At 38.0% G+C, this 25,874-nt stretch overlaps 1 protein-coding gene across 15 annotated transcripts in view; it reads left to right on the forward strand.

Moving 5' to 3' along the window:
- The window catches only part of SUGCT (succinyl-CoA:glutarate-CoA transferase), a 723,305-nt gene that overhangs the window by 275,435 nt on the left and 421,996 nt on the right, over window positions 1–25,874 (forward strand). For all 15 annotated transcript variants that reach the window (XM_054237014.2, XM_054237011.2, XM_002751352.7 and 12 more), the window contains one exon: window positions 14,984–15,055. In XM_054237014.2, coding sequence (XP_054092989.2) covers window positions 14,984–15,055 — 72 coding nt within the window. The remainder of the gene's footprint in view (window positions 1–14,983; window positions 15,056–25,874) is intronic.

Raw genomic sequence — 25,874 nt, forward strand, 5'->3', positions numbered from 1 at the left:
ATTTGGTGTGTTTTTGGAGTGGCTGGTACTGGTTTTTCTTTTCTATGTGTAGTGCCTCTTTCAGGAGCTCTTGTAAAGCAGGCTCTTTATTTTTGGTGACAAAAATAAAGAACTCAGAGGAGTACTTGCTTATTCACAAAAGATTTTATTTTTCCTTCACTTATGAAGCTTAATTTGGCTGGATATGAAATTCTGGGTTGAACGTTCTTTTCTTTAAGGATGTTGAATATTGGCCCCCACTCTCTTCTGGCTTGTAGGGTTTCTGCTGAGAGATCTGCTGTGAGTCTGATGGGCTTCCCTTCATAGGCAACCCAACCTTTCTCTCTGGCTGCCCTTACATTTTCTCTTTCATTTCAACCCTGGTGAATCTGAGGATTATGTGCCTTGGGGTTGCTCTTCTTGGGGAATGTCTTTGTGGTGTTCTCTATATTTCCTGGAGTTGAATATTGGCCTGCCTTGCTAGGTTGGGAAAGTTTTCCTGAATAATATCCTGAAGAGTATTTTACAGCTTGGATTCATTCTCTTCGTCACATTCAGGTACACCTGTCACACGCAAATTAGGGCTTTTCACATATTCCCATATCTTTTGGAGACTTTGTTCATTCCTTTTTAAGCTTTTTTCTCTAATCTTGCCTTCTCATTTTATTTCATTGAGTTGATCCTCGACCTCTGATATCCTTTCTTCTGCTTGGTCAATTCAGTTGTTGAAAGTTGTGCACATGGACACAGAAAGGGGAGTACTAAACACTGGGGTCTATTGGGGGAAAAGGGGAGGGCCAGTGGGAGGGGGAGGTAGGGAGGGATAGCCTGGGGAGAAATGTCAAATGTGGGTGAAGGGGAGAAGGGAAGCAAAGCACACTGCCATGTGTGTACCTACCCAACTGTGTTGCATGCTCTGCTCATGTACCCCAAAACCTAAAATCCAATAAAAAATTAAAAAAAAAAAAAAAAGTTGTGCATGCTTCGCGAAGTTCTCGTGTTGTGTTTTTCAGCTCCATCAATTCACTTATATTCCTCTCTAAGTAGTCCATTCTTGTTACCATTTCGTCAAATATTTTTTCAACGTTCTTACTTTCTTTGCATTGGGTTAGAACATGTTCTTTTAACTCACAGAAGTTTCTCATTACCCACCTTCTGAAGTCTGATTCTGTCATTTCATCACCCTCGTTCTCCATCCAGCCTTATTCCCTTGCTGGTGAGGAGTTGTGATCCCTTGTAGGAGGAGAGGTGTTCTGGTTTTGGGTGTTTTCCTCCTTTTTACTCTGGTTTCTTTCTGTCTTTGTGGATTTATCCACATGTTGTCTGTGTAGTTGCTGATTTTCAGATTGGGTCTCCGAGTGGATGTCCAGTTAATGCTGAAGTTATTTCTGTTTCTCATTTTTCCTTCTAACAGTCTGTCCTCTCTGCTGTAGGACTGCTGAGGTCCACTCCAGGCTCTGCTTGCCTGTGATCACCTGCAGCAGCTGCAGAACAGTAATGGTTGCTACCAGTTTCTTCTTCTGCTATCTTTGTCCCAGGATGATGCCCGACAAATGTCAGTGTGATGAGTCCTTTGTGAGGTGACTCTTTGGATATACAGGGGTCAGGGAGCTACTTGAGGAGACAGTCTGTCCTTTATAGGAGCTCACGTGCTGAGCTGTGAGCTCCATTGTTCATTCAGAGCTGCTGGGCAGATATGTTTAAGTCTGCTGCAGCAGAACTCATAAACCCCCTTTTTTTTCCTCAGGTTCTCTCTGCCAGGGAGTTAGGGCTTTATTTATGAGTTTCCACTGTGCTGCTGCCTTTTTTTTCCAGGGCTGCCCTGCCCAGCAAGGAGGAAGCCTAGTCACTGTCTGCCTGCAGAGGCTTTGCTGAGCTGTTGTGGGCTCCGCCCTGCTGCCGTGTGAACTTCCCTGCAGTCCTGTTTATATGGGTGTGGTTATAACTCCCTCAGCCATGGTGGCCCACCTCTGTTATGGTGGACTCTGTCTATACTGGCGGGTTGCCTCGGCAATGGTGGGCTGCCTCAGCAATGGCGGACTGCCTCCATAGGGGTGGAGTGCCTCGGTAATGGTGGACGCCCCTCCCCCACAGAGCTGGGCCATCTCGGGTTCAGCTGTGCTTGCCTGAATCTCTCAACCCAGGGTATTTCCAATTGCTGTTTTTTTTTTTTTTTATGGGATTGGACCTGCCGAGCCTGATCACCTGGCTCCCTGCCTCAGAGCCTTTTTTTTTTTTTTTTTAAGTAGAATGGTTGACTCTCTTTCAGGTGTTCCAGTTGCCTGCTGAAAAGGCACCGGGATCTGTGTGATTTCCTGTGTGGTGACCCACTGCGGCGGCTGAAACAATGGTGCTGCCTGGGAATCTCCTGGCCTTGCTCTCTGTTTCTCTCCCCTTTTTAATCAGATGAATGGGCGACTCTGACTTCCTGGAGCTCCAATCGCCAGCTTAAAAGGGCAACCAGACCAGTGTATTTTGTATGGAGAACTGTCACACTGGGCACTGGCAAAATAGCCGTGCTGGCCAAAATAGCCATGCTGTCACCCCGTGGGGCTCCTCCATCAGGAATCTCCTGGTCTATGGGCAATAAAGATCCATCTGGAAATGTGGCATCCATTCACCCTCTGCATTTTCACTGGGAGCTGCAAAGCTGAGCTGCTCCTAAATGCCATCTTGGATCTTCCCCCATCTTTTGACATTTTGATAGTAACTATCCCAATGGATGTAAGGCAGTAACTCATAGTGGTTTCAATTTGCATTTTCCCAGTGAGTAATGATTTTGAGCACCTTTAATGTACATGCTGGCTATTTTTATGTCTTCCTTGGAGAAATGGCTGTTCAAGTCTTTTGCCTTTTAAAAATCAGGTAGGTTTCCATTATTGAGTTGTGTGAGTTCCTTATAAATTTTTATCTTAACCCTTGATCAGATATATGGTTTGCATAGATTTTTTTTTCCCCAGTCTGTAAGTTGCTGGTCTGTTTTGTTTATTGCTTTCTTTGCTATAAAGAATCTTCTAAGTTTGATATAGTCTAATTTATCTATTTTTGCTTTTGTGGCCTCACCTTTTGTGTGATATCAGATTACTGCCTATGTTCTCTTCTAGGAGTTTTAGAATTTCTGATCTTATATTTAGGTCTTATACCCATTTTTAGTTTACCTTTTAAGTGATAGGATAATGGCTTGTGGGCCAGGCATGGTGGTTCACACCTGTAATCCCAACACTTTGGGAGGCTGAGGTGGGCAGATCACTGGAGGTCAGAAGTTCAAGATAAGCCTGGTCAACATGGTGAAACTCTGTCTCTACTAAAATAAATACAAAAATGAGCTGGGCATGGTGGCACATGCCCATAATCCCAGCTATTCAGGGACTCAGGAATCTGAGGCAGGAGGGTCTCTTGAATCCAGGAGACAGAGGTCACAGTGAACCAAGATTACAGCACTGCACTTCAGTCTGGGCAACAGAGTGAGACTTTGTCTCAAAAAAAATTAAAAAAAGATAATGGCCCGTGGATATTAAATTTCCTGGCACCATTTATTGAAGAGACAATTCTTTCCCTATTTTGTCTTCTCTGTGACCTTGTGAAAAATTAGTTGGCAGCATATGTTTGGTATTATTTAGTATATCTGGACTGTCTATGTTTTCCACTGGTCTATGTGTCTGTTTTTATGCCAGTATCTGTTTTGATTACTGTAGATTAGTAATATAATTTTAAATCAGGAAGTATGATGCTTCCAACTTTGTTTTATTTCTCAGAATTGTTTTGACTATTTGAGGTCTTTGATGGTTCCATATGAATTTTAGTATTGTTTTTTCTATTTCTGTGAAGAATGCCATTGGGATTTTGATAGGAATTGTAATGAATCTGTATATTGCTTTGGGCAGTATGCACCTTTTAACAATATTAATTCTTCTGATCCATGAGCATAGGATATATTTTCTTTTATTCTGTCTTCAGTTTCTTTAAGCAGTGTTTTGTAATTTTCAGTGCAGAGTTCTTTCACTTCCTTGGTTAAATTTATTCCTAAGTATTTTGTTGTTTTTCCTGCTATTGTAAATGGCGTAAACTCTTTATAGGTCAGTTTTTATTTTATTGACATTCTGAGCATTGGTTCTATTTAGATATTTTATTTTTATGCTGTCATAAATGGGATTTTTAAAAATTTCTTTTAAATTTGTTATTTGTGTATAAAATGCTTATAGTTTTTGTTTTTTGATTTTATATCATACAACTTTGCTGAGTTTGTGTGTTAGTTGTAATAGTTTCTTTTAGCTGGAATCACTGTTGTTCCTCATCCCCCCCCACCACATAGAATTATGGTACCTGCAGATAGAGATATTTTTACTTTCTCCATTCTGATGTGGATATCTTTTACTTATATTTCTTGTCTGACTGTTTTTTTCTAATATTGGCAGTAGTATGTTGAATAGAAGTGATGAGATTGGGTATCCTTGCCTTGTTTTGGATCTTAGTGGAAAACATTCAATTTTTCCCAATTGATTATAATTTTACCTATGGGTTTTTCATAAGTGAAGTGACTTTTATTATGTTGAGGAATTTCTTTTCTATAGATTTTCTCATTTTTGAAGGACATTTTTGCTGACATAGTATTTTTGGTTAGAATTTTTCTTTAATTACTTTCAATACATTATCCTATTCCCTTCTAGTCTGTGAGGTTCCTGCTGAACAAACCAACTGATAGTTTCATAGAGACTCTCTTGTACATAACAAGTCAATTTTATCTTGCTGCTTTCAAAATTCTCCTTTTGTCTTGGACTTTTGACAATTTGATTTCAGTATATTCCAGTGTAGATTTCTTTGTGTTTATTTTAGTTCATGTATTTTGGGCTTCTTGAATCTGGATGTTTATTTCCTTCCCTGAATTTGGGAAGCTTTTAGCCATTATTTCTTTAAATAAGTAGTCTATCCTTTCTCTCTCTCTCCTTCTTTGTGAGCATCTATGATGTGCATATGTGTTCACTTGATGCTATTCTGTAAATCCCTAGGCTTTATTCCCTTTTTTCATTATTTTTTCTTTTTACTCCCTTGATGGAATCATTTCCAATGACCTATCTTTGAGTTTGCCAAATCTGTCTTATGCTTGATCAAGTCTGCTATTGAATATCTGTATTGAATTTTCCATTTCAGGGATTGTTTTCTTCAGGTCCAAAATGTCTGGTTCTTTATTACATGGTCTGTCTTCTTGGATCATAACAAAGCTTCTTACTTTGTTTATGTATCATTTTCTTGAGGCCGTTGAGTATCCTTATGATGATTATTTTGAATTATTTGTCAGATAATTTGATATGCCTCTGCTTCTTTAGGTTTGTTTGTTAAAATTTATTCTGCTCCTTTGATTAGATTATGCTTTTCTATTGTTTTGTGTGTCGTATAACGTCTTGTTGATATCCACATGTTTCAAAAAGTATGCGACATATAATTGATATTCACAAGACGTAAGATGCCATTGGGAATGAGGCAGTTACTTTGTCCATATCTCTATTTCTATTTTGTAATCTGGTCTCAGTTTTAGTCTTTATTAGCCTTTCTGCCTTACTTAGTTAAGCCTAATATGGCCATCTGATCTCCACCTTCATGTTTCCTTTTGAATCTTCAAGCTGATGCATTTGATTTATGCCAAGTAAACCTACTGTCCGGCATGGGAATGGTGCTTTCACTATTGCATTTAACCAGCAAAGAGGTTGCATGATGTATAGACCTGCTTTTCAAGGTGTTTGGGGTGGAATAGAAATTAAATATATCTAATGTAATTAGGATGAAGAATTATAGTATTTGGGAAGGCATGCAATAATAAATTATTTTCAGCACATTCTGCTATTGTGCATAAAAATGTTTACATGTTTTCCACCTTTATTTATAGAACAGGAATCCTAGAGAACATTAAATATAATAATTACTTACACAGACAAATTAACTCTAAAATAAAATAGAATTTTTTGTCTACACTTGACCATGTAGCTAATATAACCTATAATAATAGGCTTGGGGTGGGCCTATACATACCACATTTGTTATTATAAGTGGTTTTAGAGATCTGGAAAGAATTATTGCTTTCTTCACCTTGTGACCTACTAGGATGACTTACTAAATTTTTTTTTTCATGTTGCTTTAGAGGAATATTTCTATATGCTCTGCTGCTAACTTACTTTGAAAAAGATAACTTCCTAGTTGGTCTAAATTTTGTTGCAAACCTTACGTAACACTCTCATGACCTTAATCATGGTAGATGTGCCCATGTGAGTCCAATTCTTTTGAGTAACTTATGATCGAAAGATATTTACAGAATACTATTCAGATTGTATCTTGTTTTTTTTTCTTGTATTTCATAGACTTTAATGGTTGAGGTAAATTGTGAGACCTTAATCTTCCAGCACTTTATCCTGGTTCTCTCTGTTGAACAAGCCTGGTCCTATTTTTTTCTCTTCTTTTAGTCACAGAGAATGGTCTAATGATTTTTTCATTGGAAGATTCGGGCTGAAATTTATATCTGGATTCATGGAAACTTGAGAAGGAAGTACTTAAACCATGGTCACGTCTGTGATCATTTTACCTTCTAATTATTAGTTTCCCAAGGAGAGAATTAGTCAGAAGTCTTTAAGTATTGTAGCTTGTAATATAGTTTTTTCTAACCGTATAGTAGTAATTTATCCTTCTGGTATCTATCTTAATCTCACATGCATGTTAGATGTCTTGAGTTAGGCTTCAAGGTCTGATCACCCAGTATAAGAAGTGAGTCCTATAAAGAACAAGTCCAGACCCTGAAATATGGCAATCTCATCAAGGCCCTGCCAAGTCTTGTTGCCTGCTACCTTTTCCATCAGTTTTTTTTTTTCAGTTATAAATGTCTATACATATCTCAGATAGAACCTTCTCCTGTGCTTTTTCTGACCCTGGAGTTGTTTTAACGCTTGGTTACTCCATGAGAATTTCATCTGCTCCTGTGGGTCAGCAGGGCCTCCCATAAGAACTCATTCTCCGCTGAATGAGCCAAGTAGCCAATCACACTTCCCATGGTTTGCCAAGCCCAAAGATATTTTGAGACTCTCTATGCTTTAGATTCCAACCCTCCATACAGGAATTAAAATTTAGATGGCAAATATATTTTATTTTCAGTGCATATCCAATTACTTGGTAGTAACTATGTAGAAAAGGGACAAAGGCTGACCTTATATTATATGCTTTAAGGGCAACTTTTGGCCATGATAAGAATGAGAAGGACCTAATAAGAGGGCCTGAGGTCTTTATTGTTCCAACTATAGGACATACCTATAAATCCTAATGGGAATATATTCAGCATCCTACTTTAACTAATCTTCACCCTTAAACTTGGGTGATCATCTGTGAGGAAGGAAGTTTGTTTGGGGAATCTATTCTTAATGTGCTTGCCTTTTTTAGTTGGTCCTTATCTTTGATTCCCTGAAATTCTTCTCTAGCATAAGCTTCTAGTTTTGCCACCAAAGTTTTGTATAATGTCTTGTATTCCCTGAATTGCCTAGGATGCTGTGACACATTGACATCGATTTAAAAAATTTTCTGGGTTCTAATTTCCCAGATTCTGTCTTAGACACTAGATGTAACTAGCATCTTGAACTAGAGTTTAAGTTGCTCTTATCTGATGTTCAGCCACCTACCCTCCCAAGAGATCACTCTCCATGCTTTGTCTGCCCTTGTTCAATGGCTTGGGCTTCTGCTTTTGCCTATATTCTCTGAGTTTTTAAAGTTAACTATCTGATTCCTGTCCCTCCACCCTTTGCCTTGTTATCACAATTCCTTATATGAGAATTTGGTGCTAAGTTTCTGAGTCTCATCCTCATAACTGGGATCCTGCAGCTTGTGACTCTACATCTCTTGGGCCATTTACCTACTGTGAGTTTCAAGACTTTTTCAATCAAAATTTTCCACCTCCCACATGCCATACTTTATCTTGCGGACTGCTTTCCTTCCTTCCTTCCTTCCTTCCTTCCTTCCTTCCTTCCTTCCTTCCTTCCTTCCTTCCTTCCCTCCCTCCCTCCCTCCCTCCCTCCCTCCCTCCCTCCCTCCCTCCCTCCTTCCTTCCTTCCTTCCTTCCTTCCTTCCTTCCTTCCTTCCTTCCTTCCTTCCTTCCGTCTTGCTCTGTTACCCAGGCTAGAGTTCAGTGGCATGATCTCAGCTCACTGCAACATTTGCCTCCTGGGTTCAAGCAATTCTCCTGCCTCAGCCTTCCGAGTAGCTGGACTACAGGTGCATGCCACCATACCCAGCTAATTTTTATATTTTTAGTAGAGATGGGGTTTTGTCATGTTGGCCAGGCTGGTCTCAAACTCCTGACCTTGGGTGATCCTCCCACCTCAGCCTCCCAAAGTGCTAGGATTACAGGTATGAGTCACCATGCCCAGCCATGACTGCTTTCTTGAACCACACTTGCTCAAATTTTCCATACACTGGGATGAAACTCTGCTGTCACCTGGGCCTGTACTCTAATGCCACTTTAGGTCTAGTGGGCAGGCCTAATTTCAGGGCCTCCCCCAATCTCTGTCTCACTATGTATGACCTGTGTTTTGTCATGGATAATCCGGGACATATGATAGGCATATATGCTTGGGAAACATTATTGGCAATACACTATATGAGCCAATTTAGAATATTTTTATTGTAACTATAGTTACTATTTTTTTAGCTTGATTCTTTGCTTGAAGGTAGTGAAAATATGGTGACAGCTTGACTAAAGCTCTGTTCTATAAATGCCTTTAGTCTGAGGTAAATGTAGGCTTTGTCAGAAATGATATTTTCATATATGGTACATAGATGATACAGAACTGTGATTGTTGTAGCATGTTTGCGATACAACAAAGAGTACTTAAAAATATTTCATATGCTCAAGGCATTTTTACCTTTGGGTATTCCTGAAAAATCAATATGGCCTCTTGTCTAGCATTTTTTTGCTTAGTTTCTGTGAAGCAGTAGATGCTTTTGGTAGGCTATTCAAAATAGTCTCGCTTAGCATTCTTTATGATACAGTTAGTTCATGTTCCTTAAAACCAGTTTTGGGCCCATATTCCTCAGGAAAAAAAACTCTGTATGTCATTTTATACTGTGCTCAAGATACAATGATAACTTCCTTCTTGAATAACAGCAGGCTTTCCTCACAAAAAAATTTTTTATAAGAAAAATAATATCCATTGACAACATGTAAAGAATAGAAAATATGTGAGGCAGTTGCCTATTTCCCTCTTTGTCGTTACCTCTACACCCAGTATCACAAATGGAGTAATTGAAAATCCTAGATATGTTTTATTGGAAGTAAAATTTAATTTATTTGAGGTACCTCAAGGATATCTGTGAGCATTCCAACTTCCCATTATGGAATTAGCAAATCCTAGCCTGGATCTGGGGTAGGAAATCAGTATATAATGTTGCCTTCAAGGCTACTCTAGATTACCTAATTCAAAGCAAGGGCTTATATTTAGCAATGCCTTCTCAACATGGTTTTTTCCATGTAAAAATGTCTGGCCAAAGCCAAATTGGTAAGTGAAGTTGGAGACTCCAAGGCTCATCTACCATTTGTGGCATTGTTCCATCAATAGATGACACTGTTCTTGATTTGTAAGCAGTCTGTGCCTTGTTGCCATCTGGCTCAGTGCAGTTCCAGTGCCATAAGGTGAACTGAACTGTCAGCAGTAGGAAATAGTGCTCTATGTTTGTCATGATGTACTAGCACAGAACCAGAAGTCAATAACTGCTTGGCATTCCAGAAAACGTTCTCATGGCAGTGAGTTAAACTTCATGGAATGTCTTTTTCCAGTGCATGATCAAGTCATTTAGCAATGGTTACCTTTTGTGGAAGAAAATCTTGTTAAAAAGTAAGTAGCCCCAGGAAGGCTTGAAGTTCATGCTCTTGTTTTTAAGTAGACATACTATGAATTTTTTTACATTTTATTTAGGCCAGGGAAAATACTAGATGCACTGATAAAGTTACTTAAGAAGATAACATGGGAACTTCCAGTTGTACATTTTTTCTTTTACCACTTGATTATGTGACATACTGTGTTGACACGGGCTTCTGAAATTCTTATGTTTTCATCCTTAGTCAGCTTAATAATTAGGATGTCATCAAATGAGGCTAACATGCCTGGAAGCCCAGAAAGTAAAGTGTCTGAGAAGGAGTAGAAACTTCCAGGAGCAACAGAAATTCTCAATTGACCTTCTCAATTCCCTGCCTTCACATCTGCTCCATAGTCTGCACTTCTGTATCTTCTGTCTCAGGGGTGATCACATCTTCTGTGTGGAGCTGCTCTAAATAGAGAAACTAAATGCGGAACCTTCATGCCCTTCTCCTTTTGTGTCTCCCAGTTTGATCATGAAGTTCTTCAGTTTTGTTGTGTCATCAAATTCCTTGACCCATCATTATTTTCTCAGTCTTGAAAAAGATCTCCTTCTCCAGGAAAGGTGGTTTATTATGATGAGCATATGACGAAAATGTGCATTTCTGCTTGGTTTCCCTATCAGTGAATCTTGTTGCCCCTGAATGTGCACAGCTCCTAGTGAGAAGGATGTCTTTCTTCAGGAGAAATACAGTCTGGTCTCCTGTGAGGCAAGGCTTGGTTTTGGCCTTGTCCTTTAAAAATTCTGACACTTGCCCTTGTTGCTGTCTCCTCACATCATTTTATGCAGAAGCAATTGTTTCTTTCCTCCTGAGGCTTGAATTTCTTACAGAAGACACATTCCAGTCCTGACTGTTTACAGCCCAATTTGCTGCATATGGTTTGAGCTCTCCCTGTGATCAAAACTCTGCTAGTGGTGTGTGCGCATGGCATGTTACCACTTGGTTTGCTTTCTTTTAGAGTGAGGCAACCAACAGAATAAGGAAAAGAGAAGGAGGTGTGATTTGCAGGGTTAGTGAGGGCCTGGGAGTCAAGACCTAAGGGCTTAGAATTCACTGAGGAGTTACTTTCTTGTGGGACCAAGTACAGCAGTAATTATATGATAATTATGATATACTATTATATATATAATTATATATAGGGAGAGTTATAGAGTCCTTTCTCTCTCTCTCTATATATATATACACATAGATAAACATGATCATGCAAGTTATTTCAGTGATTTTCCATTCGTTTTATGATAAATAAAATATTTCATATGGCTTCTGACTTCATCTGGCTAGCTGCCTACCTCTGCATCTTCAACCATGTTACTCTACTTCTCCTCTCTCGAGCTGTTGCTTCTTCCCACCATAGGTCCTTTGTGCAAATAGTTCTCCCTGCTGCCAGCAATGACCTCCTACTCCTCTAGCTCTTTACCTAGTTAATAACTGTGAATTCTCACATCCCAGAGCTGAGAATGTTCTAGTGATCTCACTAGAAAAGTGATCTCAGCTCTGGGATGTGAGAATTCACAGTTATTAACTGGCTTCATAGCTCCCAACCAAGACAACATTAGGTCCACCTACCCCAAGATCTCATTGGGGGGCTGAGGTTGGAGGATTGCTGGAAACCAGGATTTTGAGACCAGCCTGTGCAACACAATGAGACTCCATCTGAGTAGTCCTAGCTTCTCAGGTGGCTATGTGAGGAGGATCTTTTAAGCCCTGCAGTTTGAGGCAGCAGTTAGCTAGGATTATGTCAGTTTACTCCAGCCTGGGTGACAGAGAGAGACCCTGTCTCTTTAAAAAAATAAAAAGTAAGATCTCATTCAGTTTTGTACTTTTCTTTTCCAGTGCCTGTCATTGTTTGTAATTATTTATGTGAATGTTTGATTAGTACCTGCTACTTCATTAGAATATATGTCCCATTTGTCTTGTCATTGTCTACCCATTGTATTAGAGCCTAGCACATAGTAAGTTATGTCAACAAATATTTGCCAAATACATGAATCAGTGTACTTTATGAACTTAGTCAAAATAATTTTAAAGGTAAGTACTGATCGGTCCTATTTGAGAGATGTGAAAACTGCAGGTCTTAAATTATGTAAATTGTCTGATATTGCATAGGTTAATTATTAATAAGTGTCTTGGCTGGGATTCATTTTGCTATTTTATCCCCCAGGCCTTACTGGGGCAAGGTTGGCTTTTTAAGGATCTTAGTTGGACCAGACATTTTCTTCAGAGTTTGTGTGAAATTCAATAATTTTTAATTTGTGATATTAACATATGAAATAGGGCTTGATTTGAATACAAAACAAACCAAAAAAACCCCTCCAGTTTAAATGAACTTAGAATATTGAAGCAAATTTTGAAAAAGATATTTTGTGTCATTAAAAACTATGACATTTACAAATGCTTGTGATATGATGTTAAATGAAAAAAATGCAGTCTAGAAATTCATGTACAATAAGATATTCATGTAATTGCCTGACTAGTTCTTCTGGCCTGCTACAGAGATAAAAGCCAATTTGCTGAAACATCAGTGGTACAGTAGAGAAACAGTTTAATAATCACAGGGACAACAAAGTGGAAGTATGGGAGACATTCCTTAAGTCAGCCTCTCAAACAACTTGGAGTCTAGTGATTTAAAGAGTAATTTGGCAGGTGGGGAGAGGGATTGGGTGCTACTGATTGGTTGAGGATGAATTCTTAGGAGCGTCCACATTATGTTAGTACTCTGAGTGAGTTTCTGGGTGGGGGTCCCAGGACTTGTTGTATCACTTCCTTCCTATGACTCACTGATCAGAGTCAGGTCATTCACCAGAATGCCAAGTCTTGCCAAAGTCTGAAAAATATCTTAAAGACCTATCTTAGGAGGTTTTGACAACAGTGATGTTATCTGTAGGAGCAATTTGGAAGTTACACATCTTTCTGAAATGGTAAATCCTAATAGAAAGGTAAGCAAAGGAACAGTGCTGGTTATCATTTAACTATGCCGTATCTTAGCAGAATTTAGGTCCCTGTCATATTTCTCTCAAAGGTAGTTTCCTTAATAATGTAAAAGTATATACAAATAAACTAGAAAGAAGAATGGCTACTTAATATTGTAGTTGCTTCTCCTGGGTAATGATATCATGCAGTTTTTTTCTGTCTTGTACTTCCCCAATTTTCTATAGTGATAAAGTATTATTTTTTAAAGTTCTTATTTAAAATATGTTTTTAAAATAAATACTGTAGCAGCAACAGGGAACAAATAATTATTTTTAAAAAACTCATAATCTTACCTAATCTTTGTAAAATCTATTTGATGGTCTTTAGTCCAATTATATTCTGGGGCTCAGCTGCCGTGAGTTCTTCACTTTTCAGTGATCATTGTCTAGTTACCTTTGCTTAAAACGATTATGTTTTCTGATTTATTATAAAGGATATTAACAAGGATACAGATGAAGAGATATGTCAGGCAAGGTATAGGAAGGGGTATGGAGCTTCCGTTCCCTCCTGGGGCATGTCATCCTTCAGGAACCTTCACATGTTCAGCTATCTGGAAGCTTCTTAAAAATTTAAACTTTCATATTGATAAAAGATATATTTAAATATATGTTTGAGGCGGCAGGAAAAAATATGCACTTCTTCACTTACTAAAAGGAAATGAACACCCTACAAAATATAAACTTATTGAATATGTCTGATCCAAAATTTGGAAAACTTTTCTTCACATTATACATTCCAACACAGAATGTGACTTCATATTTACTTATTCACTTCCTACCTCATCATTCTCCACAAAAAAGCAAGCAGACAACCTGTGTAGGTTCACAGTTGTCAAGGGTTCCTTGCAATACCTTGGCTCAAAATCCTTTGTACCTCACTCACAGCTTTGTTGCAGATTTTCTTTGTAGTTTGAGAAACACTAATGCGTTGTTTTTGACACTAACTTTACTTTTGCCCTCATGGACAAGGGAGAATGTTTAAGGTTTATGTGATATCTCCTTAATAGCATTCCTTACCAAATCAAGCAACAATATAAATAGAATAAAACCTTGTTATAATATATTACTTGAGATCTATTTTAGCTACCATTGTATTACCTGGAAGCAATCCTTTGGTTGATTCATTATCATTTACCAACTATGTATTAATTGCCTAACATTCTTTGGAAATCACTGTAGGTCTGGTAGGATGACGAAGACTAAGATTAAGACATGATGAATACAGTCTCCCAGTTTCGCTCTACCAGCACTGTATAACAGAACTTTACGTGGTGATGGAAATATTCTGTGTCTGTGCTGGCTAATACAATAGCTATTAGCCACATGTGGCTATTGAATGCTTGACATTTAGCTAGTGTGACTATGGATCTGAATTGTTAATTTAATTGTTAATAACAGCTTTATTGGAATATAATTCACTCATTTACAGTGCACAATTCAGTGATTTTTGGTGTATTCAGAGTTATACAACCATCAGTCAGTTCTAGAATATTTTCATTATCCTGACAAGAAACCCATTATTTATTAACAATCACTCCCCATCTTTCCTCAGCTTCCACTGCTTTATGCAGCCACCAGTGTTTTTTCTGTCTTGATGGATTTACCTATTTTAGACATTTCATATAAGTAGAATCACAATATTTGGCCTTTTGTGATTGGCTAATTTAATTTTAGTTTATTTAAATTTAATGATCACTTATGGCTAGTGGCTACCATAAGAAGCAAGTGAAATGAAAGACCAAAGACAGGTGCTTAAGGAATGCTGAAGACCAGGAGAAGAACATTCTGCAGACAGGGTATGTGTGAAACAGAGAGCTAGGAGATGAACCTGAACAGAGCCTCAAGATAGACAGGTTCATGAAGGAAGAAATGGTTAACAGTACCAAATAATAGAGGGGTCAAAAAGTATAGTTCAGTGTGATAATAAGCATCCTGATGACAGAGGGCACTAGAATGTGTTCTTGGTGAGGAAGTGAGGGCAGGTGGCACTCCTATGTCATTACAGATGAAGGGGACAACAAATCAATTGATATTGAATTAATAACATCACTTTAGAATAAGCTTTCCATATAGATATTTTAGAAATTAAAGTCGACTTTTGTGGTCTTGTCAACATATAAATAATATTTACCTGTGTATTTATTTCTTTTAGGCTTTTAAAACCAAGGATGGCCATCTTGTAGTTGGAGCGGGAAATAACCAGCAGTTTGCCACCGTGTGCAAGGTAATCTGTAATTACTGGGTTTGGTTGATGATCTTGTACAAAGCCAGGGAAATTTCGGTTTTGCCCAGGTCATAACCAACTTAGGTCCCCTGTGTTGGCACCTAAAAGTATAGGATTTTCATGTTTATAAGATAAGGCAGAGTCCAAATTAACATTCATTATTTTTTTGTGGTATCTATCTGTACTCTAAGATGAAGAAGCATAGTAGCTTAAATTGTCATAAAATTTGAACTGCCTGCCAGTCCAAACAAAATGGAAAAGAAACAAATCATTTTTAAAGGGACTTTTAACACTGGAATTTTTTTTCCCCTTCCTCCTTCCCTTCCTGCCTTCCTTTCTTCCTTTTGTTCTCTCCCTCCTTCTCTTTCTCTTTTACTGTATCAGGTTAATTGGACCCATATATAGCTAAGTCACTCCCATATTTATTTTATTTACTACTGGAAAATTTAAAACTATTTTTCAATTTAACCTTTATTTAATGAGTACCTTTCTGAAGAATTTATGTTTTAAGGTTTTAGGAATTAAGATTATATTAAAATTGTTCCTTCTCAACAAGGCCTTCAAACAAGAGCCTTGGAGTCATTTAAAATAATTTATTCTTAGGGTTATTCTAAACTTGTAGCATTTACTAGACTTCACAATCTTGGATCACTGCAACCTCTGCCTCCTGACTTCAAGTGATTCTCTTGCCTCAGCCTCCTGAATAGCTGGGATTACAGGTGTGTACCACCACACCCTGCTGTTTTTGTATTTTTAGTAGAGATGAGTTTTCACCCTGTTGGACAGGCTGGTCTGAACTCCTGACCTCAAGGGATCTGCTCATCTCTGACTCCAAAGTTCTAGGATTACAGACGTGAACCACTGCACCTGGCCTACTAGGCTTTTTCCTTTTTTAAAAAAATTTGATGTTTAAATTATTTATCAAGACTTTGGTGTTTTGTTTAGGCCTTTGGTATCTGTTCACTTTTTCTGGTTTCAATCCAAGGAATCGAATCTCATTTTCATTTTTCTTAAGTATATCCAAAGGCCTTACCTGTTGAGAATTTTTTTTAGAGACAATCAGTTTTTGTACTAAATTTTGCCATGAGCTTTCTGTGTAATCAAAGATGCCTATAAAATTCTGAATCTCATTTGTTGTAGTTAACTTATTATATACAAAAAAATATTTATTACTGTGTCTCTTATGATAAGTTAGGGAGCAGAGCTAAAAACCACAGCAAAGGAGTGGGAAGGACCATGAAGAAGGTGACAGGTGGAGATGGTTCTGATTGCAGGAAGGGCTGAAGCATCTGAGTTGGGAAAGAGGGGAGCCTTTTAAATGGTGACTCTGAGTAAGTGTAGGGAAAATCGATTCAAACATTTGATCTGGGATCAAAGAATCTTTATTATGAACGGTCAATGTTAAAAATATGAAACATACGGAAGCGGTTGCCTGTGAAGTCATTTGCGTACTCTAACTGCAGAGATGTAAAAGCCAGTTCATTGCTATAAACGAGTACAGATTTTCTTCCTGGGCCATATGTTTTGGAGTTTTCTTTCTCCAGAAAGTGGTGGGGTTGGGGGTGGGAGGGCCAGGCAGCGAAAATTACTGGTTGACATACTCTTTACTTTTGAAAATAACTGTACTGAGTTCTTTTTAGTTTTGATTCATTACTGCAGATCAAGTTAGCACTTTTGAATTTCCTCATAAATATCCATAAGAACAGTTTTCCACAAAGGTTCTTATTTCAAAGCAGAATATTTGCCAGAAGTTTTAGTACTCAAATATGACTTATTGTTATGGTGTGTTATAACACATTTTTTATAAAGGAGACTATCAGAGGGCCTTAAGAACGGCACACTTGACCTTGCTTGTTCCATATGTGAGTTAGGAATGATAATCCCTGTTATGAGCCATTAAGCCAATGTCTATAAAACTCTTTGAGATTCTCAGAAGATTTATGTGTACAGCATTCTTGAGTTATTTACATTATTAACTAGGCATCCTGTGTGAATGTTGCAATCTGATTGACTTTTTCAAATCTTTATAATTATGTCCTTACATGTAGACTTGTCCTAAAAACCTTCTTACCTAAGAAAAATCTTCTATTCTTCCATTCTGAAGCAAGGGTTTCCTCCTTTCCCAGTCATGTGTAGTGTGTGGATTTTTTCTAAGCATTTTTTTTTCACTCAGATTTATTTATTACCTAGAGCCTTGTTATTCAAACTGGGCTTATAGAGGATGAGGTTCCCAGTTGTTCACAGTGAGCCCCTCAAAACCATTCTTTTGTCAAGAATGCTCCATCAGAAAAGATGGGGCAGCTTTACTTCCTGGGGAGAAATGTGGCAGCACTGCTTGTGACAAATGAGTGGAATTGACTTACGCCTAGTCTCTTTCCAAAATAGAATTGATATAGTAATTGACTGATACTTCTTGGGGAGGAGGTGAATTAGTGAGCTTTCACTGTAAAAGGTTGGAGTGGGAGCAAGAATGTTGGGTTCAATTCTGAGGGTCCAGATAATCTTCTTGTGTATAAAATGAACTTTGTTCATGACAAGTCCTACTTCATGTTCCTTCATGATACAGCAAAGTAGGAAAGTGAACATATGTAAGCTATATTAAGCTGATGGATGCCACGCCTAATGTTTATTCCTGTGTGAAGTATTGAATGTTGACATCCTTTTGAAAGTAATGTAGATTGAAAACTTCTTTTCTTGGAGAGAATATACATTAGTTCTCAATGTAGTATGCATAGGAATGTCCTTTAGCCCAATTCCCAAAGATTTTACTTTATTATGTCTGGGTGACGTAGAGGAAACTTCAATTTTAAGAAGGATGGTAGGTAATTTTGGAGCAGGTTTTTAGACTACCTGCTCCAAAATATAATATATCCAAGGTATAATGTTTAAAGCCTACTATAAGTCTTGTCATTAGGCAGGTGAACTCTGTCAAGGTCCTTAATCTTTTCTAAGCATCTGTTTTCCTATGTATAAAATGAAGATTATAATACATAATTATACCTATATACAACTTGGGGGTTTGGTAAGCGTTAGAGAAGTAAAGCACTTAGAATAGGCCTTGCTCATATGCATTTAATGAATGGCATCTATGAAAATTAGATGTGATGATTCTGGTTCTGGGGAGGATAGAGTAAACATACCTTTCCCTATCTCTTACCCCAGGCATGGTGATCATACCTGGATAGAATTCAAAGTATTTTAATACGTGCTTCATGGATTCATGGAGCACGTATTAAAATACTTTGAAAAGTAAATAATAAGAGATTTAGGGGAGAACACCTGAATTTGAAGTACCTCTAACTGGCAGTAAACTTACCAGCTTTTTTCTCCAGTTATTCCTTCACTTGAGTATAGTTGAACCTGAAACCTGGAAGTGAGCACTAGGCAATGCAACAGATATCCAGGAAATGCTCTTTATTCCTGGAGCAAAGAACATGAAAAAGTAAGCTGTAATGTCAGAGGAGTCTGGAAATAGTTTATTTCCCCATTCTTTCCATTTTCTTATGCCCCAGTCCCCAAGTAATCCTGTATTGGAAACAGCAGATGAGCCGGAGCCAACTCTGAGAAAGAGGAACTTTCTTCATTGCTGAGCTGTGATCCCAAAGAAAGGATTGAATCCCTGTTGCTTTTTTTTCCCCCTCCATCCTCTTATTGCATGGCCTGTGCCCTGAAACTATGCTGGGGAGTGGGATGACTAAAGCAGGAGCCCCAGGGATCTGGAAAATGCTGTAGAGATTGTAGAGAGAAGATCTTGACAAAGCAATCCTTGACATTGTTTATGAACTCCTGGGATCATCTCTTACTTGCATATGCACTAATTTGATCCTAATCAGAATACCAAAGATGATACGAACTGAATTAATAAGTAGACAACTTCCCAGGTTGTCACATGACCATTAGGTCAGCACATACTAGTCAGACTCAAATAACACTGCAAAGGCTTTGAAAACTTAGTCAATGCGAGAATCAAAGCACATTGAAGGTGGGTTAGAACTTGCAGCCTGGATGTAACCAGGTCTATTGTCTGCTAAAACAGCAAGACTAACAATTCTTCTTAGAATTTAAAAGAGACCCAGTGGTTCAAAATATAGTTATGTTATAGTTCAAAATGTTCAGGATACAGTCCAAAATTACTCAGCATATGAAGAATCAGAACTTGCGTGAGAAAAGGCAATCAATAAATGCCAATGCAAAGATGACGCAGATGTTCGAAGGAACTCACAAAGATGTTTATAGAGCTATTATAACAATGCTCTCACAAGCATCACAAACACTGTTTAAATAAACGGGATATAGAAATATTCAGCAAAGAAATACAAGGTATGAAGAAGAACTAAAGGGAAAATTTAAAATTTAAAATTATAATAACCAAGAAAAAAAATTTCGCCTCACTAGTTGAGCTCAATAGTGCAATGAAGATAACAAGGAACTTGAAGGTCGATCAATAGAAATTATTCAATCTGAACAATCGAAAGAACAAAAGATAGCTCCTTCTTACTCAAAAGAAGAAAGAACAGATCTTCAGAAACATGTATGACAATAGCAGAGTCCAATATTTCTGTTATTGGAGTCCCAGAATGAGGGGAGAACATGTACATGCTGAAAAAATATTTGAAGAAATAATTGTATATACCAAATTTGGTAAAAGTTAAATGCTCATAGATTTAATAATTTTAGTAAACCATAAATGGGATAAACTGAAAAAAATCTATACATGAATATATCATGTGAACTTTAACAACAGGTATATATCCTGAGAAATGTGTCAGTTTGTGGCAGTATGTGAGTATCATAGTGTGTGCTTACACAATCCTAGATGGTATAGCCTGCTACGCACCTAGGCTGTATAGGATAGCCTATTCCTCCTAGGCTATAAACCTGTACAGCATGGTACATGTTATTGCACTCAGTACTATAGGCAATTGTAACACAATGGTTACACAAAAATCATCCAGAAAGATACCCAGAGAAAAAAACAATGTATTATGTGGGAGCAGTGACTCAATTAACTGCATATTTTTTTTTGTCCAAAATTAATGCTCCCAGGAAGAAGTGGCACAACATGTTTGAAAGGCTGAATGGACAGAAATGCCAACCTAGATTCTGATATCCAGTAGCAATATCCTTAAGAAACGAAGGTTAAATAAAGTCATTCTGCATAAAGGAAAACTAAGGGAATTCTTAGCCAGTTGAGTTGCTCTAAAATAATTTTTCAAGGAAGTTTTTCATTTACAGAAGGTAAATCTTTTGAGGAGGAAACTGGAAATGTCAGAAATGAAGGAAAAGCAACATAAATAGTAAAATCTGGGTGAATATAATGGTCTATTCTTTTCCTAGTGAATTCTTTGAAATATTTAATGGACGAAAGCAAACATTAAGATATTGTCTGATGGGATTTTCAGTGCACGTAGATTCAACATACAGATATATGCAACATAAAATGGGGAGAGTACAGAGACCTATTTTGTAGTAAGTTTGCTATATTCCACTTGAAGGGGTAAAATTTTGATTATAAATACAATGTGAAAAGTATATGCATTATGATCCCTTAAGCAGTCATTAAACATCTATGCAAAAATATAGCCAAAATCAAAATAGGTAAATGTAATGGTAACAACTCTAAAGACGACCAGAAAGAAAAACAGAGGAACAAACAGAAAAAAAGAAGAATAAACTGATAGATCTAAGTCATTCAAAAATATCAATAACATTAAATGTGAATAGTCTAAACACATGAATTAAAAGACAGAAGTTGTCAGAAAAAAAAATGACCCAACTCTTTGCTGGCCAATTCATATTTGAAATTCACTTCAAATGTGGTGATACTGTTAAACTATGATGATGGAAAAATATACAAATAGAAACAAAAGAGGCAAACACTAATGAAAAGAAAACTGGAGTGGGGCTCTATTAACGATGGACCAGTTTTTGTAATCTCAGAAAACTTGTTTGCAACAAATTATTGTGCAAGTTCTTATTTAACATTTGTACTGGCAGAGGGAATATCAGATGATCTGAATTTGTAGAGAAATTGTGAAACCTCATGTTTCACTAGAGATGTTGCCTTTTCCTTTATTTAAAAACTAGATTCCAGTAGTTCTTATACTACAAGTGATTCTGTTTCTGCATCTTCCTGCATATGTAAAGACCTTTTATTTCAGTACTGAGTTATCAAATTTTCTGTTATACTGGCTGCCATTTTAAATCACAATTGAGCTTAATATGTGTTGTATCAATAATGCACATAAAGCGATGGCAGTGTATATGAACATTATGACTTACAGGCAATGACAACTTTTCCTAATTTCCTCCTGACAAACAGTTCTTTCAAAAGGCCATATCACTTTTAAGAAGCAACTACATTTATTTTTATTTATTTATTTATTTTTGAGAGGGAGTCTCACTCTGTTGCCCAGGTAGGAGTGCAGTGGCATGATTTTGGCTTGCTGCAACCTCTGACTCCTGGGTTCAAGTGATTCTTGTGTCTCAGCCTCCTTTGTATCTCTGATTACAGGTGCCCACCATCATGCCGGCTAATTTTTGTATTTTTAGTAGAGATGGGTTTCACCATGTTGGCCACTTTGATCTCGAACTCTTGACCTCAGGTGATCCACCTGCCTTGGCCTCCCAAAGTGCTGGGATTATAGGTGTGAGCCACCATGCCTGGCTGCAACTAGAAAGTGACTTTAGACATAATGGAATAAGGCATGGGCATAGAATAATGTCTGAAATATCATATACCTGAAAGCTTTCACATTGTTTACGAGTTTGTCAGTTGAAGAATATGTTATCAGCATTTGGGCTATACCAGTGAACAAAACATTCAAAATACTTTGACCTTGTGAAACTTACATTCTAGCAGGGCAGGCAGATAAGAAATAATAAACATAATAAGTATGTTAGGTGATAAATATTATGGGAAAAATTGGCAAGGGAAGAGGGAATCAGGGGACTCAGTGTTGTGTGGGGTGGGTTGGTTTGTGGTGGGGATAGGGTAATCAGGGTAGTTGCATTAAGAAGTTCAATGTTAGATCTTTACTTGCTTCTCCTGTGGGCCTTTATTGCTCTATATTTTCCTCTAGACACTGCTTTAAATGTGTCCCAGAGATTCTGGTATGTTATATCTTCGTTCTCATTGGTTTCAAAGAACATCTTTATTTCTGCCTTCATTTCATTGTTTATCCAGTCAACCTCTTCAAGGAGAACTACAAACCACTGCTCAACAAAATAAGAGAGGACACAAACAGTTGGAGAAACATTCCATGCTCATGGTTAGGAAGAATCAATATCATGAAAATGGCCATACTGCCCAAAGAAATTTACAGATTCAATGCTATCCCTATCAAGCTACCAATGACCTTCTTCACAGAACTGGAAAAAAACACCTAAAACTTCATATGGAACCAAAAGAGAGCCCGTAGTGCCAAGTCAATTCTAAGCAAAAACAACAAAGCTGCAGGCATCACAGTACATGACTTCAAACTATACTGCAAGTCTACAGTAATCAAAACAGCATGGTACTGGTACCAAAACAGAGATAGAGACCAATGGAACAGAACAGAGGCTTTGGAGGCACCGCCACACATCTACAACTGTCTGATCTTTGACAAACCTCACAAAAACAAGAAATGGGGAAATGATTCCCTATTTAATAAATGGTGTTGGGAAAACTGGCTAGCCATGTGCAGAAAGCAGAAACTGGACCCCTTCCAACACCTTACACTAAAATTAACTCTAGATGGATTAAAGACTTAAACATAAGACCTAATACCATAAAAACCCTAGAAGAAAACCTAGGCAAAACCATTCAGGACATAGGCATAGGCAAGGACTTCATGACCACAACACCAAAAGCATTGGCAACAAAAGCCCAAGAGTGGGACCTAATTAAACTCCAGAGCTCCTGCACAGCAAAAGAAACAATCATTAGAGTGAATCAGCAACCAACAGAATGGGAAAATTTTTTTTCAATCTACTCATCTGACAAAGGGCTAATACCCAGAATCTACAAAGAACTAAAACAGATTTACAAGAAAAAAACAAACAAGCCCATTCAAAAGTGGACAAAGGATATGAACAGACACTTTACAAAAGAAGACATATATGAGGCCAACAAACATATGAAAAAATGCTCATCATCACTGGTCATTAGAGAAATGCAAATCAAAACTACATTGAGATACCATCTCACGCCAGTTAGAATGGCGATCATTAAAAAATCTGGAGACAACAGATGCTGTAGAGGATATGGAGAAATAGGAACACTTTTACACTGCTGGTGGGAGTATAAATTAGTTCAACCATTGTGGAAGAGTGTGGCGATTCCTCAAGGACCTAGAAATAGAAGTTCGGTTTGACCCAGCAATCCTATTATTGGGTATATATTCAAAGGACTATAAATCATTGTATTATAAGGACACATGGACACGAATGTTTATTGCAGCACTGTTTACAATAGCAAAGACTTGGAACCAACCCAAATGCCCATTGATGATAGACTGGACAGGGAAAATGTGGCACATATACACCATGGAATATTATGCAGCCATAAAAAAACGATGAGTTCGTGTCCTTTGTAGGGACATGGATGAACCTGGAAACCATCATTTTCAGCAAACTGACACAAGAACAGAAAATGAAACACCGCATGTTCTCACTCATAGGCAGGTGTTGAACAATGAGAACACATGGACACAGGGAGGGGAGCATCACATACTGGGGTCTGTCGGGGGGAACTAGGGGAGGGACAGTGGGGGGTGGGGAGTTGGGGAGGGATGACACGTGGAGAAATGTCAGATATAGGTGATGGGGAGGAAGGCAGCAAACCACATTGCCATGTATGTACCTAGCAACAATCCTGCATGTTCTTCATGTTCCCCAAAACCTAAAATGCAAAAAATATATATATATATAAAAGATGAATTTGAGCAGACTCAATGAAGGAAAGGAGGAGCTAGCCAACTAGATGTCTGGTGGAAGATGTTCTAAGGAAAAGAATAGCTATTTTTAAACTCCTGAGGCTGAAGTGAAATAGACATGTTCCTGGTCCAGCAAGAAGATGAAATGGTTGCAGCCAAGAGCCAGGGAGGAGAGCATGGTAAGAGGTGATGTTAGAGAGGTGATAGTGCCATATTGTGTAGAACCTTTCAGGCTATCTTAAGGATTTTGGTTTTTGCTGTAAGGGGAACATTAGATGATAGGCATGTTAAAACACTGACAATTTTTGTTATCATGGATCTTCATTTGTTTTTCTCTTTTCCTCTTTTTAGAAAATGTGTGCCACTCCGTTTAATGGCATTTTTTTATTTTCTTTTTTTTCCATTTTTGCCAATGTCTCTTTATTTTTTTTGTAGAGCCCTGCCTCCTTTCTTTTTTGAACCCATATATGTTTTTGAAAACTTTCTGGCCAGGCTCAGTGGCTCATGCCTGTAATCCCAGCACTTTGGGAGGCTGAGGTGGGTAGATCATTTGAGGTCAGGAGTTCGAGACTAGCCTGACCAACATGGTGAAACCCCCCCCTACTAAAAATACAAAAAAATTAGCCAGATATGGTGGTGCACACATGCCTGTAGTCCCAGTTATTCAGGAGGTTGAAGCAGGAGAATTGATTGAACCCGGGAGGCGGAAGTTGCAGTCAGCTGAGATCGTGCCACTGCATTCCAGCCTGGGCAACAAAGTGAGACTCCATCTCAAAAACCAAACTAAACCAAAACAAAACATTTCTTCTGGGGGAAGCAGTACATAGTTGGAATACTTCACAATTATTTAGTGCTTAATATGTCAAGCACTTTCTTTTCTTTTCTTTTTTAATTTTTTTTAATTGCATTTTAGGTTTTGGGGTACATGTGCAGAACATGCAAGACATTTGCATAGGTACACACATGGCAGTGTGTTTTGCTTCCTTCCTCCCCTTCACCCTCATTTGGCATTTCTCCCCAGGCTATCCCTCCCCAGCTCCCCCCGCCAAGCTGTCCCTCCCCTCTTCTCCCCAGTAGACCCCAGTGTTTGGTACTCCCTTCCCTGTGTCCATGTGTTCTCATTTTTCATCACCCACCTATGAGTGAGAATATGCGGTGTTTCATTTTCTGTTCTTGTGTCAGTTTGCTGAGAATAATGTTCTCCAGATTCATCCATGTCCCTACAAACGATACGAACTCATCATTTCTGATTGCTGCATAATATTCCGTGGTGTATATGTGCCACATTTTCCCAATCCAGTCTATCATCGACGGGCATTTGGGTTGGTTCCAGGTCTTTGCTAATGTAAACAGTCAAGCACTTTCATCTACATTGTTTTGTTTTATCCCAGGAAGCACTCTTTTTTAGGTTCCAAAGTAATAGTTACGACCACAGTCCTTGAAGCTGTCTCTCTAGAAACATTTGGAATGTTAGCTGCCACAGCTGAAGATGGAAGGATAATTACTTTGGCCAACAATTTCACACCATCTTTGAAACAAAAAAGAGGTCCAATAAGTCCAATACAGAGGACACACGGGCATTTCAGTTACCCTTGAGTGTGGTCACTGTGTAACTTTTTGTTGCTGTTGGCGCTTTTTAGGTGAGGCCAAGTTTATAAATTTAACTTGTGACTTATTGATGACATTGTTTTTTTTCTTGAAATGACTTATTCACTCCTAGGGAGAGAGGGTGTCTAAATGCTGGACAAGGCATGAGGCCAATTCTTGGATCAGGTGTTATGAGAGGGAGGTTTCTAGAAAGGGTGCTGTAAGTGCTATTGCTTTTTAAAATCTGGGAGAATAATGCTGTCTTTATTATTCCTAAAGGAATTGTATAAGTGGAACATGTGAAAGAGAAATTA

This window comes from Callithrix jacchus, chromosome 11 (genome assembly GCF_049354715.1).
Source record: "Callithrix jacchus isolate 240 chromosome 11, calJac240_pri, whole genome shotgun sequence".
Classification (NCBI taxonomy): domain Eukaryota; kingdom Metazoa; phylum Chordata; class Mammalia; order Primates; family Cebidae; genus Callithrix; species Callithrix jacchus.